This window comes from Capricornis sumatraensis, chromosome 8 (genome assembly GCF_032405125.1).
Source record: "Capricornis sumatraensis isolate serow.1 chromosome 8, serow.2, whole genome shotgun sequence".
Taxonomy (NCBI): Eukaryota; Metazoa; Chordata; class Mammalia; order Artiodactyla; family Bovidae; genus Capricornis; species Capricornis sumatraensis.
Window position 1 is genome coordinate 79,071,143 of NC_091076.1, and position 15,516 is coordinate 79,086,658.

General features: G+C 45.4%; 1 protein-coding gene across 1 annotated transcript in view; it reads right to left on the minus strand.

Moving 5' to 3' along the window:
• Positions 1–15,516, minus strand: part of STX8 (syntaxin 8) — a 199,445-nt gene that overhangs the window by 130,822 nt on the left and 53,107 nt on the right. Inside the window, exon 6 of the mRNA XM_068978553.1 lies at positions 12,119–12,211. Coding sequence (XP_068834654.1) covers positions 12,119–12,211 — 93 coding nt within the window. The remainder of the gene's footprint in view (positions 1–12,118; positions 12,212–15,516) is intronic.

Consider the following 15,516-nt stretch of genomic DNA (forward strand, 5'->3'; position numbering starts at 1 on the left):
GGCAGCTTCCTGGACCCCTTCCCTTCTGCAGAGCCCATGCCTACCCCATCTCAGGACTCTCCCCGGACCCTCCAGTCACAGAGAAGCACAGAGATATGATAAACAAACCACACTGTGTGGAAAACAGTGAACATGCCAGGCCTGACTGCTCCTCTTAGGAAGGTCTGCTCACAAAACTGCCTGCTGTTTGGGAACCTGGATTTGGGGAGGGTTCCCACCGATGACTGGTAAACGTGGTCACTAGTTCAAAACCATATAAATAGTCTGGTTTATGCTCAATGCCAGCTTTCCTTCTGGAATCTGGGAACATAGCAATTCCCTAAAAGAAAAAAAAAAAAAAACAATAAGCATCCCTGGGCCCTGAGTCTCTCATGAGCTTCCCTGGTTGGCAACACTTTACAGGTGTTGTTATAACTCAGCTGCTGTGGGGTGAGGGCCCATCCCCTGTGACTCCACCTGTTGGAAGAGGGCGTGGGAAGCCTGTGTCTGGGTTCCCCTCCTGCCTTTTCTTGTTCTGACTTCGCTTTGTGCTCTTTCACTGTAATTGATCACGATGACCATGAGTACAACTAGAATCGATTCTTGTTATTCATGGCAGTTCTGTTCTACACAGTCCCCATGAAGATGGAATTCTCAAATATGGAACCCCTGTATGTCTACATTGTATGGAGATATAGATTGTATCTTCAAACCTAACAACAAACAGTAGAATCCTGGTGAATTTTATTTTATTCTTCAGTAAAGAAAATGAAATAGATAACCAACAAGGACCTACTGTATACCACTAAGAACTAAACTCGCTACTTTGTAACAATCTATAAGGGAAAAGAATCTGAAAAAGAATATATGTGTGTATGTTTGTATACACACACACACATACATATATCTGAACCATTTTGCTATACACCTGAAACTAACACCATATTGTCAATCAATTATACTTCAGTAAAAAAGAGAAAAAGGTTCAAAACTGTGAAGTGACTTGCCTGAGGCTGCCCCCCACCAATCAGGAGCCAGAGTCGGGACGCAAACCCCATCCAACTGGCCCCACAGCCAGAGTCTCCTCCTTTGGCCCCCTCTGTATGCAAGAGGAAATAAAAAGGCAGACCATCACCTGATTTGACCTTGGCTGGGAATGCGCTCATCAGATAACCCAGAATTATCCCCTTTACACATGTCCGTGAATAATTGCAAAAGCACTACAAGTACTGATTTGAGGGTAGACACAGATTTTTAGAAGGCAAGTATCTGCTGAGTCCTACGAGTCCTTTCAACAAAGCACCAAATCTGGAGGTGGCCTTGGAGACCCCCAACATGACCTGCAAAGGCACCAAGGACGAGGAAGAGCACCATCGCTGGGTCAAGGTGGCAGAAGGCAGCGGCTCCCAGCTTGACCTGCTCCTGTGACTGTGACTGCTCTGGCCCTCCCCTTGACAGCCTCTACAGTCTCTGGTTTTGGCTGGCTCCTCTGTCCTTCACTCTCTACGCCAGCTGCTGGTGCTGGCCTGACCGCCTCCCTCCTGGAAGTCAACTAGGGACTTCGGTGCAGCCCAGGGGGAGGGAAGCCCAACGAATCGGCTGGGCCAGCTGTCCCAGGGCCTGAAGATAAATGGCCTTTCCCCCTGACAACTGTTTCCACAGCTTTTCCTTTGGAAAATCCTTGCCTCTCTCATCAGATGATCTCTCAGCCGGCTACATGGGCTGGGGTAAAGACCAAGACGTTGGCCTAGAAAAAAAGGATAAAGAAAGCACTAGGCTAGAGGACAAAATAAGTCTTGGGACCCAAAGTAGGTCCAGCCCAGGTCACCAGAGTTGAAATCCCCAGTGACAAACATCAGGCATGGGTCTGAGAATCTTTTCAGCAGAGCCAGCAAATTCCAAGAATCTGGGTTTCTCATGTGGCCAAAGGTTTGATCAATCACACCTATATAATGAAGACTCTGCCTATATAATGAAGCCATGATTAAAAAAAAAAACAATAACAACTCTTGAACAATGAGGCTTGGGGAGCTCTCTCTCTCTCCCCTCACCCCCACTAGCCCCATTATTATAAACTAGCCCCTTCTTAGGACTTCCCTTGTGGCTCAGCGGTAAAGAATCTGCCTTGCAATGCAGGAGATGAGGGTTTGATCCCTGGGCTGGTAAGATCCTCTGGAGAAGGAAATGACAACCCACTCCAGTATTCTTGCCTGGGAAATCCCTTGGACAGAGGAGCCTAGTAGGCTATAGTCCATAGGGTCACAAAAGAGTCAGACACGACATAGCAACTATACAATAATAATAAAACCCCTTCTGAGAGATTAATACTGAATGTTTTGATAAAGAACTACTTTTATATTCACCAAGTACTTAACACTGTAAGTCAGTGTGTTAGTCGCTCAGTTGTGTCCGACTCTTTGTGACCCCACTGAGTGGAGCCCGCCAGGCTCCTCTGTCTATGGGATTCTCCAGGCAAGAATACTGGAGTGGGCTGCCATTCCCTTCTGCAGATCTTTCTGACCCAGGGATTGAACCAACCTGGGTCTCCTGTATTGTGGGCAGATTTTTTATCATCTGAGCCACCAGGGAAGCCCTAAGTACATGGAAAATAATCACCTTCCATCCATATCTCTAAGTGTCTTATCTCTGAGCAAATCCATCTATAAATAGACTGACTGACAGAACTTGGAAGTATCACTCCAATCACAGAAGCCCCAGAAAACAACTTTCACAGACTGTATTTGAAAACTTGTTTAACCAGAGCTTCCACAACACTAGCTGTTTCAGGAAAATGATTTCTATAGATACTGAGACTTTGTCCAAAATATAAGAGCGAGACTCTGAGCTCAGGACAGAAGATGCACATGGCTGTCCCCTTCCTTCCCAAGGGCACAATGAAATGCCAGTAAAAATATTTTTTGGGAGAATCAGTCCATGGTGGCCCTGAAAACATGAAGAAATGCTGTCAGTGAATAAGCCATTTGAGAGGCTTTCTTAAAAAAAAAAAAAAGAAGAAGAAGATAGTTGGGACTGTATTGACAAATAAACCAAAACTGGGGGTCGGGGGGGTGGGAAGGGTGGGGGTCGGTGAGGGTGGGTGGGCAACAGCTTGAAATACATGATCAGAGCTACAGATAGGAGCTCTTTCTTCCTGATAGAACCCTGGAGACGCTCCAAGCTTGCCATCAATAGCTATTGGGAGCTGAAGAAAGGCCTACAGAGAAGAGGCCAGGAGGCAGGGACAGGGCATCTGAGGGCAGGGCTGTCTAGAGAACAGCTGAGCTGGGCAGGCCTCCACCCTGTTCGGCAGAGCCTGGAGTCTGCAGCACTGGCTCCCAGCTGGAGTGCCCGGACCACTCTCTCTGGAGAGAAGGGTTTGTCTGGGGAGCCCACACTGTTGGGGTTCAGGCTCGGAATGAGTTGAACAGGAGCCTCTAGGATAGACAGAAGTGAAAAGAAATAAACACATACAAGAATGTCACCCTGAGGTTAACGTTTTCCTTCCCTTAGTGATGTGGGGGTAGGGTTGCAGCCAAGGGTCCTGAATCTGCTGTGTCCATGTCTACACACTCTGCGGGCAAGGTGCCTGCTGGTGCACCTGCCTGCCCACAGAGAGCACACTCAAGAAAGAAGGTTTGGGGGTAAACAAACCTACCAAAACTAAGATCATGGCATCTGGTCCCATCGCTTCATGGCAAATAGAAGGGGGAAAAGCAGTAACAGATTTTACCTTCCTAGGGTCCAAAATCACTGAGGACAGTGACTGCAGCCACAAAATTAAAAGACATATGCCCTTGGAAGGGAAGCTATGATAAACCTCGACATTGTATTAAAAAGCAGAGACACCACTTTGCTTATGCAAGGTTCACATAATCAAAGCTATGGTCTTTCCAGTAGTCATGTATGGATGCGAGAGCTGGACCATAAAGAAGGCTGAGCACAGAAGAAATGATGCTTTTGAACTGTGGTGTTGGAGAAGACTCTTGAGAGTCCCTTGGACTGCAAGGAGATCCAACCAGTCAATCCTAAAGGAAAGCAACCCTGAATATGCATTGGAAGGACTGATGCTGAAACTGAAGCTCCAATACTTTGGCCACCTGATGTGAAGAGCTGACTCACTGGAAAAGATCCTGATGCTTGGAAAGATTGAAGGCAAAAGAAGGGGGCAGTAGGGGATGAGATGGTTAGAGAGCATCACTGACTTACAGGAAATGAATCTGAGCAAACTCAGGGAGACAGTGAAGGACAGAAGAGCCTTGTGTGCTGCAGCCCACAGGGTCATAACGAGTCACACCCAACTTAGCAACTGAACAATAGCAAAATGTACCAAAATACCAACAAAGCCTATGTCAGCTTCCTATACTCATCAACATGGTCCTTGACTAATGGACCTGCCTTAACAAAGTCCAAGCCTGAGGGCTTCAACAACAGACGTTTATTTTCTCACAATCCTAGAGGCTAGAAGTAGGAGATCAAGGTGCCAGCAAGAATCGGCTTCTGATGAGGCCTCTCTCTTCGACCTGCAGACAGCCGTCTTCCCCACGTCCTCTCGTGGTCTTCCAACCGTGCCCTAATTTCCTCTACTTATAAGGACACCAATTATATAGGATTAGGGCCCAACCCAATGACCTTATTTTAACTCAATCACCTCTTTAAACACCCTATTTCCATGATACAAATGAACTTATTTACAAAACAGAGACAGACTCACAGACTTAGAGGACAAACTTATGGTTGTGGTGGGGGGAGGATGGGATGAAGGGATAGTTATGGAGTTTGGGATGGTCATGTACGCACAGCTGTACTTAAAATGGATAACCAACAAGGACCTACTGTATGGCACAGGGAACTCTGATCAATGTTATGTGGCAGCCTGGATGGGAGGGGAGCTTGGGGGAGAATCGATACATGTATATGCACGGCTGAATCTCATTGCTGTCCACCTGAAACTATCACAACGATGTTAACCAGCTATACTCCAATATTAAATAAAAAGTTAAAAAAAGAATGAAAGCAAGACCCTAATTCCAAATACAATCAGATTCTAAGGTCCTTGGAGTTAGGACTTTCAATCTGTAAATGTTGAGAAGATATAATTCAGCCTGTAACAGCATTAAGACGGAGATGAACAAACCAAAACGTACCTGGAGGACTCAAAAACACTGCAAAAAGCAGAAGGAAGATGCAAAGTTCTGACAGGTACCGTTCAAAGGTACCATTTTAAAGGACTTTACCATCTTAAAAACATACAATCGTGAGTATTAAAACTTACAGCTGAGTAACAGAAAAGAGAGTAGAAATAGAAATCAGTAAAAACATGTTGGTTAATCTAAATAAAGTACAGTAGAAAATAAAAGAGGACTTCAGTTTGAAACATGAAAGAGGAGGTGTCTGAAGGAAAGTTTAATAATTCTAATCTGGATTTATTCAGAGACGCATATTTGCTTTAGACTTTGTTAGAAAAACATAAACTGAAGCCTACATGTTAAAAATGTAAGACAGGCTGTAGTCCAAGGTGGGTGGCCTCACTGAGTATCTCATTCTTGGGTGGGGGTAGGGGAGATTCGTTTTTCCCATAGAATGGTCATTTCTCAGCTCCTGGCTTTGCATGCAGAGCCTGCTTTCAGCCCCTCACCATGCCAGGGACTGGAGCCCAGCTTTCATCTCGGTGTGGATACTCAAACACTAGTCCCTAGAGTGCACATCCACTCAATTATCTCTGAGGACCACGGGGCTCCACTGCGCTCACCGCTGTGGGGCAGCGCTTTCCCTTCTGACACCTGGAGAAACTCTCACGTTCAAGCTCAGTTAAGAAGTATAAATCAGATTTTTTAAATGTCTTATCTAATATTTCCATGTGTTTCAGGAAGGGAGTGAGGGGCTTCCCGTCAGCTCAGTCTGCCATTTTTGACAACCTGTACCGTTCCACGTGGCTCATCAGTAAAGAATCTGCCTGACAGTGCAGGAGATGCGGATTTGATCCCTGGGTTGGGAAGATTCCCTGGAGAAGGAAATGGCAACCCACTCCAGTAATCTTGCCTGGGGAAATCCCATGGACAGCGCAGCCTAGCAGTCCATGGGGCTGCAAAACAGTCGGACACGCCTAGCAACTAAACAACAACAACTGCGAATAAAACGTTAATCACAGAAATACTACTCTGATTTCCGCCTACCCCTGCTCACTGTTCTAGCATTTCCCTGGGCTCCCTGGACTCTGGGATCAGCAGGCTTTGCCCTCGTTTCTCACCCACGTTACCCTCCTTTCCATGAAAGGGCTTTTTGCATATGCTGTTCCTGCTATTGGAAATGGTCTTCCCTTTATTTTTTATTATTGCTTTTTTTAAACGATAGAAGGTACAATTCACAAAGGAGATAGACATCATAAACCATTAGACACCTTAACAACAAAGACACAAAGATACATAAAGCAAAAATCGTAAGAAATCTAAGGGGAAAGGAAAAAATATATAGTCACAGTGAGACAGAAGCGGTCTTCCCTGTAAATCTCAGCACAGGTATCCTTTCCTCGGGGGCAGGCTTTCTCAGTGCTTAACCGTGTCAGTCTCCTCTGCTCTGTGTTCTCGTGGTGCCCGGGGGCGTCACTACCACCGTCTACAGCTGGATGTCTGTGCAGTCGTCTGTCTAACTTCTGCCTCCCCCTCCAGAGCAGAAGCTCCCTGAGGGCAGAAGCCAAGTCTCCCCACACCTGATGGATGTGGCGGGTTCTAGCACAGAGCTGAGCACACACAGTCAGCCCTCAGTGCTTGCTGAATGGATGGAGGATGTACTACGGAAGGAAAAGTGTCACTCTGCACTTCTGGAAAGACCTTACCAGGTTTAATGAGGCCTTTTCTTGTTAGGTTAATAAAAAGTTTACTTGATAAACTTTTATGAAATAGAAACTAAATGCTTTCATAGATACAGGCAGATTATGGAGCCAGTCAGTAGAACAAGCACACGCCACATATGAATGCGCTGCTTCTGCATGGCCAGAGAGCTTATGACGCCTCCAGGGGGCGCCAGAGGGAAGCACCGATGACCGTAGGCAAGAGTGACCCAGTGGGATTCTGCCCGAAGATGAAAAGAGGGCAGGGGATGGGGGGAAGGGAGTGACCTCTGAAATGCCTCTCCATCCTGTGAGTTTCTGAGCCTGAGGAACTCACAAATCTCTTGAATGAGATGGTAACTCATTGATATGTACATGAAATCTTTTATCATTTTGTCTAGGTTTTCTTCCAAAGCACACCCTGGTCTCCTCAACCCCAGTACTGAGGCAGCCATCAGAGACAAGTCACCGTCCTTGTCGCCGTGGTTTCTTCCAGAAGGCAAGGAAGTGCTCAAAGGTTGACAGAGAAACATCGAAAGGGCTGGCTGAAGTTGGCATATTTGAACATCAGAATGAACCTGCTGGCAGAGGTCGGTGATACAGCCTGTTCTTGGTGCTGTTCCCTCTCTTGGAACTGGGTTTCTGGGGTTCTGGGCGCTGGCTTCAAAGCTTGGCCAACAGCCAAACCGGGTATCGGAAATACCCGCTTTAGTCAAGTCAGTCCCGTTCATTTTCCTGTTTTAGTGTTCCTTTCAAAAGGCCCTGTGCTCTTGAACACGAACTTTAATTTGAACATGAACTTTAAAGGATTTTTCTGTAAGACTTTTTCGCAGCTTCACCTTGGAACAGCATCTGGGGAGTCAGCCCAACATGAGCCCTCTTCCCCCGGGGCGTCCATGCGGTTCATTGTGACCTGGTCCCTCGTGGGGGTCTCCCTGGTGACCTCAGGCCTCTGCCCCTCTCTCTCCTGCATCCCCTCACCTTCGCCAGCTGCCAGTGCCCACACTCACCAGACACCCAGGTCTCCCACCCCCCACCTTGTCACTGAACTGCCAGTCCGCTTCCTCATTAGGCTGGGTCCCTGGCATGTGAACAGGGTATAATTACTGGTGTGGGTCAGGCCCTTTTGAACTCTGTGAGGAGACTGGAATCTTAATTCCTGCAGTGATGACGATCCAGCCCTTCAGCTTTGTGGTTATGTTCTCAGTACCGTGTATTTTCTTAGTTAAGAGTCGGATACCCGACTCCAGCCTGGCCTGGCTGGCCATGATCTTAGCCTATTATTTCACTCATTCAGTGAAAACCAAAAGAACAATTCAGTAGGCCCATAAACCACGGAGAGATATTTACAACCAAAAGTGGTAACCTTCTCCAGGGTCCCAGATGCCTCGTGACACACGCGGGTCACAGTAAAACCCCAGATGGGGCAGCACCCCTGTGCTCAACACCTCGACTGCAGAGTGGCCTTGACTGTGGCGAAAGGAACAAAGGCTGACCATGGTCCTAGCAGGGGTATCACCTTTTACCCTCAGGGAGCCTCTCCATTCCTCTGAAAGAGAATGGCTGACTCTGCCCTATTTCTGAGCAGCGAGCGTGCACGTCGGAAAACCACCAGCATAGCTGCAGGCTCAGTGGGAGGCCACCGCAGAGAAAAAGCCAGCTTGTTTTGGCAACTCGTGGGAAAATACCTCCTGTTTGTCCATGTACACACGTATGTATCTGGGCCTGGGACAGAGATGAGGACTGTGGAGGTGCGGAGGAAGATGACAAGGATGCGGGCAAAGCACTGCGATGGGAAGGCAGTCTGTGCGACCAGGACAGCAGACGTGCCACATGTAACCACGTGAACGGTCTGTGCACATGTGGGCTTTACATCTGCCGTGTGAGCATACGGGGAGAAAAGTACAGTACGAGACACGCTCTTTCAGCATTTTCAGCAAGGGCTTGTGCTCAGCTGTGTCTCACTTTGTGACCCCATGGACTGTAACCCGCCAGGCTCCTCTGTCCATGGGATTCTCCAGGCAAGAGTACTGGAGTGGGTTGCCATTTTCTTCTCCAGGAGATCTTCCCGACCCAGGGATCGAACCTGCATCTCCTGCATTAGTAGGCGGATTCTACCACTGAGCCACCTGGGAAAGCCCATTCAACAAGAGCACTGGTTCCCAAACCTGGCAGCCCACTGAAACCATCTGTGGAGCTTTACAAAGTACTCCTGCTTAGGCCTCGCCCTAGAGATTCTGCTTTAACTGGCATCAGGTATTGTGTTGGGCAGACAGTGGCCCCCTAAAGACATCTAGGTCCCCAAATCTGAGACTGTTAGGTTGCATGGCCAACGGGCATCAAGGCTGCAGATGGATTAAGGTTGGCTTTAACTAGGAAACCCTTCTGGATTATCTGGGTGGGCCCAGTGTCATCACAAAGGCCCTTAGAAGAGGAAGAGATGGGCAGGAGTTAGAGGTCAGAGTGATGCAATGTGAGAAGAACTCAGTCCACATTGCTGGCACTGAAGATGGAGAAGGGGGCCACAAGCCAATGAATGCGGACACCCTCCAGACACTGGAAAAGGCAAGGAAATGAATTCTTCCCTAGAGCCTCCAGGAAGGAGTACAGCCCCGCCAATGCCTCCTCTAGAGAGACCATGGCAGACTCACGATCTCCAGAACCATAAATAAGGAGTTTGCATTGCTTAAAGCCATGGAGTCTGTAGTGATGTGTTATAGCAACAACAGAAAACCAATTTGGGTACGGCCTGGGCTTCGAAGGTTTAGAAGGTTCTCAGATGATTCTCGGAGAAGGCAATGGCAACCCACTCCAGTACTCTTGCCTGGAAAATCCCACGGACAGAGGAACTTGGTAGGCTGCAATCCATGGGGTCACTAAGAGTCGGGCACGACCGAGCGACTTCACTTTCACTTTTCGCTTTCATGCATTGGGGAAGGAAATGGCAACCCACTCCAGTGTTCTTGCCTGGAGAATCCCAGAGACGGGGGAGCCTGGTGAGCTGCCATCTATGGGGTCGCACAGAGTCAGACACGGCTGAAGCGACTTAGCAGCAGCAGCAGCAGATGATTCTAATATGCAGTAAGGCATGACAACTACTGAACAGAAGGAGAGATAAGATACGGCGGGCTTCCCTGACGGCTCCGTGGCTAAGACCCTGCTTGCCAGTTCAGGAAGCCGCGACAATGAGAAGCCCATGCACTGCAACCTGTCACAATTAGAGAAAAAGTCCACGTGGCAACAAAGGCCCAGGACAGCCAAAAATAAATAAGCACAAATTTAAAAAAGAAAATACACGGCATTTCATCTAGTCAGTAAGTCGACCTCACTAAGGTAGGTACCACCCAGCTTGACCACGGACCATGGTTATTGGACATGACTTATCCGAGCACATCACAGGATGGACATGCTTTATCAGCACGTGGCCAGTGTCCTTTCTGACCCAGTGAACAAGCTAAACTTCCTTGGGATAAAGAAATATTATACCTATGATAAGCAGACTTTCTATAGAACCAATTTTCTTACAAATATACTATCTTTCAAGGAAGGAACTGGCTGGTAATTGAGTTAAATGCAAATACATGAATTAGTACGTTCATGTCAGCACCATTAGCAAAGGACTGAACTGTCCTCCCCTCTGTGCTTAAACCATTAAGAACCTCTATTAGTAAAATAGGAGGAGGGCTTTCCTGGTGGCTCAGACAGTAAATAATCTGCCTGTAGTACAGGAGACCCAGGTTCCATCCCTGGGGAATATCCCCTGAAGAAGGGAATGGCTACCCAGTCCAGTATGCTTGCCTGGAGAATTCCATGGACAGAGGAGTCTGGCAGGCTACAGTCCATGGCGTCGCAAAGAGTTGGACATGACTGAGTGACTGACACTAGGATGGTAATGCTAGAGGACTTCTCCATGCTTTGCTGATCTATTTATTTATGACAGATGGCAGACAGATGGAATTAACTTATTTGTTCATTTATGATAGATAAATGGAATAGTACTATAGCAAGAAATGAACTCACTGCTTAGAGAGATGAAGAAAAGTGGAGCTTATACAATCTGACAGGTGCAGCCCCCATTTGGAGTGAGCAACCACCGACTCCCAGGGCTCCATACGGGGTAACCTTTCTTGAAAGCCATTCCACCATGAGCCTCCATGACGCTATGACCACAAGCTAGCACCTTAGAACCTTTTGCTTTTCTCTCCTTACTTTGTCTTCCTTAGAGAGGAAGCTGGAGTGAAATTTCATTTCTGTTCCCGACAAGTGAGGTGACATAATGGGGTGCCTTGGCCACTCTGGGCTTCATCTCTGACAAACAGTGATAATGTCGCCTTCACGATGCTGTGTGCTGATTAAATGAAATGACGCAGATTAAAGGGCTTAGCACCAAGCAGAGGCCTTTGATCAACACCAGCCTCACTGAAACTCAACTATTCTTATGCTTCTACCCATCGCCTCTACACTGAAGCGTCTCAGTTCTCTTCTCTGTGGTCCTGTCCTCTTGCTGAGCTCTGGTACCTTAACTGCCACTGTCCACTAGATGCTGTGACTCAGATTTATCACTGGCATCTCTCACTGAATGAGTCCACACTGGACTTAGGACCTCCGCTCCAAACCAGTGACTCCCCACTCCCCCATTCCCCTGACCCAGACCACTCAGTAAAAGTGCCATCAGTCTCCTGCCTCCGTTCCCTTTTCCTCACATAATCCTACCGCTGCATCTTCCATTCCAGCCCCTGTACCCTCAGCCACACACTTTAAGCACCAGAGCCTGCTGGGTAGGCTCCTAACTTAATGCTCCATCTCTCCCAAGCCATCTTGCTTGTGGGTTTGAAAACTGATCTTTCTCTAGCCAGGTTCATCACATCAGGCCCTGAAATTAAAAGGCTTCACATACGGCTTTTTTGTCCCCCAGCCTGATATTTATGATGGAAGAGGAGCCAGCTCTCTGGGTGTGCAGAGGACATGTCCCTGTAGGCTCCATAGGCCCTGTCCCTGCGTCCTCAAAAAGCACTGAGCCACCTCACCCCGTGACCACATAAGGAGGGCCCAGGGGATAACTCGATAACAGAACACAGCACTTTTCAAAGCAGCTTCAAAAACTGGAGATTTTTTTATTAAGTTTCTTAACCTAGTGTTTAGTAACTACAATCTAAATCAGCCGCAGACCACCCTCAATTGCATTAAACTATAATATCCATAGACATTAAGCTACTTTAGGTGCTCTGTGATATTAGAGTCATTTAACAAACAGTCAAGCCTTCAGCACTAGTACTCAGTGGCAAATCTGATCAACGTCAGACACGTTCTTACCGTTTTGCTCATCCAGTTCATTCCCAATTTCCTGCCCCATTTGTTTCTGGCGACTTATGATCGAGGAAAGGGCATCGAGGCCTGCATCCTGTTCTGAAAGAAAAAGTAAGGCAGTTAACTCACTAAAAACCTAAGGAAAACAATTTAGGTCCAGAAACAGACCCAGGCATGGAACACAGTTCAATACATGATCAAAGAAACATTTGAAATCAGTCAGAAAAAAAGAGAAAATAGTTAACAGTATTGGAACAAAATAAAAAAGTTAAATACCTACACTTCAGACCTTAAACGAAAATAATTTCCAGATGAATTAAATTTTAAATATTATAAATGAGTAAGACTTGACTACATAAATGTTTACACTTTCTGATAATAAAGAGCATATAGAAATCAATAAGACAATCTTCCTTTTTTTTTTGTAAATGGGCAAAGGATATAGACAGGGAATGCACAGAAGAATAAAAAAGAAAAAGACATAAAAGTTCCAACATCACTACTAATTTTTTAAAGATATCAAAGAATAATGAAGCTTTTTTCTGACTTTTCAGATTTGTAAGCATTAAAAAGATTGCTAACACCCTGGGCTAAGTAAAGTGCAAAGAAGCTCCTAAGTACTAAGTCATGGGGGGATAGTTAATGTATCTTTCTATAGAGTGAACTGTGCTAACTTCTATATCTACCAATTCTGTGTCTAGGAATATATGCAAGAAAACATTTGGATGGTATGCAATGATGTATTGGATTGGCTAAAAAGTTAATTCTGGTTTTTCTACCAGGTGGCACAGAAAAACCCAAGTGAATTTTTTTGCCAACCCAATCGATACAAGGCTATTCCTTAAAATACTGCTTCCTCTGCGGCTTTTCAACTTAATGCTTCTTAGCTCCAAGTTCTCCCTTATTTTGATTACTCTGAGAAAATGGATCTGGGTCCTTTAAATAATTTTTCCTTCACCAGCTTTGTCAGTGGAGCAAACTGCAGAGACACTGCAGGAGGGAACGAATTTTCCTTCCTGGCTCCAGCCTGCCCTCCGGACAGGCTTCTGGGTGCTGACAGTTCCTTCCGTGTGCAGTAACCAGCGGCACCCCAAGGCAAGCAACTTCTCCCAACACACCCCCTCCTGGGGCAGGTTTAGATCAGAGGGCCACCAGTTAGATGCCTCCCTGGGCACGTTATTTCCTGGTCCCCTGCTTGGCACCAAAGCAAGCAACTTCTCTGCAACCCAGTGAACCTCAGCTGCACCCCCTTCAACCTGATCTGCACCTCAGCCCTGGGGTGGCGGGGGTGCCCCGTCTCTGCACAGAAGTGACTATACCTTCTACCTGCTAGTTCTGTCTCTTCACTTCTTGCTGGCTAATCCCTCTTTACTCTAGCCCCCTGTGATAGTTAATAATTCTGTACACTAAATTTTCCTTATTCAAACTGTTTTCTCCTGACTGGGCCCAGATGGATGCATCTGGAATAGTGAAAAATCAGAGACTACCTCATGCCCGAACACAGAGACTTAGCACATAGACTAAAACACTAAATGGCCATGAAAAGTGATACTTTACAAGTATATTTTGATTTCAAAAGAAGTTCATGATAACATTATTAAGTAAAAAAAAAAAAAAGTAGAATACAAAACAATATATACAATAGTAAAAGAGTATTTTTGCTTTTAAATAAAACGTGTTACTTTTTGGGATCTCCCTGGCAGTTCAGTGGTTAAGACTCTGTGCTTCCACTTCAAGGGCCGTGGGTTCGATCCCTGCTTGGAGAACCAAGATCCTGCATGCCACATCGTGTGGCCAAAAAATCTTGTTTAAATGTGTTATTTTTCTAGATTTTAAGATTTTCAAAGAGAAAAGCACTCAAGGTACTCAAGATCTTTTCTTTAAAACAGTTTGTTTTTAACTCTAGGCAATCTCCGTCTCTTTGTACTTTTTTCCTTTGCTTGCAGGTGCACTGGAAACAACACTCCAAGGCTGAGTCAAACGACTCTTTCCACCAAGCACTCTGCCATTCGCGGCTTCACTTGTTGGGGTTTTCAAAATGTCTGTTTCACATCTATAGAAGGGGAAATCACAAAGGTCTTTCTGCCCAAGATCACATTAACATTTCCTTGCATAGTTTTTCCTAGTTTTTTTTTTTTTTTAATGGAATTAAGCCATTACATTTAACTTGTTAATTCATCTGGAATTTATTTAAACTAATGGTGTGTGGTAAGGACCCTTTAGTAACATTTTTTGACACGATGCGCTTTTTTTTAACCATACAAATGAACTGCTGTCTCTAGGGATCATTCCATGGGACCATTTTATAGCAAAATCACTTTATAATGAGGTCCTTTTGGTCTTCAGTAACAACCTCTTGGATGGACTCCAAGAAAAATCTATCATCAACCTAGTGCTGCTATAGGATGACCGATGTTACTGGAAAATTCCAAATGCATCTCCCAAATAATCTATATATACAACTGAGGGTCAAGTGTCAGTATGAATTAAAAGGTAAAACAATATATAAGAAGAAAAAAGGAGATTCCTCTATGATCTTCAATTAGGAAAAAAAAAAAATCATCAAAGCCCTGGAGCTGCTTTACCTATCACAGACACAGATTATAAATGAAAAATACCTATATTACACTCTTTTCACTTAACCTCGACTCATTACCTGCCTCAATCACCTAAAGGTTATCTTGCTAATGAGAAACAGAAAGAGGGCTAAAAATTCTGTTCCACTCAAATCATTTCTATAAGAACTTAGTACTTCCTCTCGATGTTTAAGTGCTACAGTACAGTTTCATCCCATAATTCAGAAACACAGACAGCCCAGATAACAGAGATGCTGTGCATGTAATAATAATGCCTGTGATGACCTGAGCTCCTGCAAGTCTTGAGGCAGCATTTCTTAAATGGAGGTGGTACAGTCATCTTAGAGACAAGGAAAATAAATGCTGCTATTTGCAAAAATATCAACAATTATCAAGACCCATGCAGAGACTTAGACTGGAACCCTGTAAACTATTATGATATCATAATGACAGTTCATTACTATATCCTGTCCTACCCAATGTACAGCCCAAGGCTTTATATCACAACAGATCATCTGTAACACACCATACTCTATTAATCATAATTCAATGTTACTATGGTATTAACTTTAAAAAATTGAACGACCGTTGCACTACAAAGAATAATTACCCCCTGAAGATGTCCACCTCCTAATTCCAGGAACCTCTGAATATATGACCTTACAGGGCAAAAGAAACTTTGCAGGTGTGATTGAAGTTAAGGGATTTGAGATGGGAGATTATTCTGGATTATCCAAGGGGACCCAATGTAATCACATGAGTCCTTAAAAACAGAATCCTTCCCAGCTGTGGACAGAGAGAGCTATGAGGAAGGGCCAGAGAGATGCA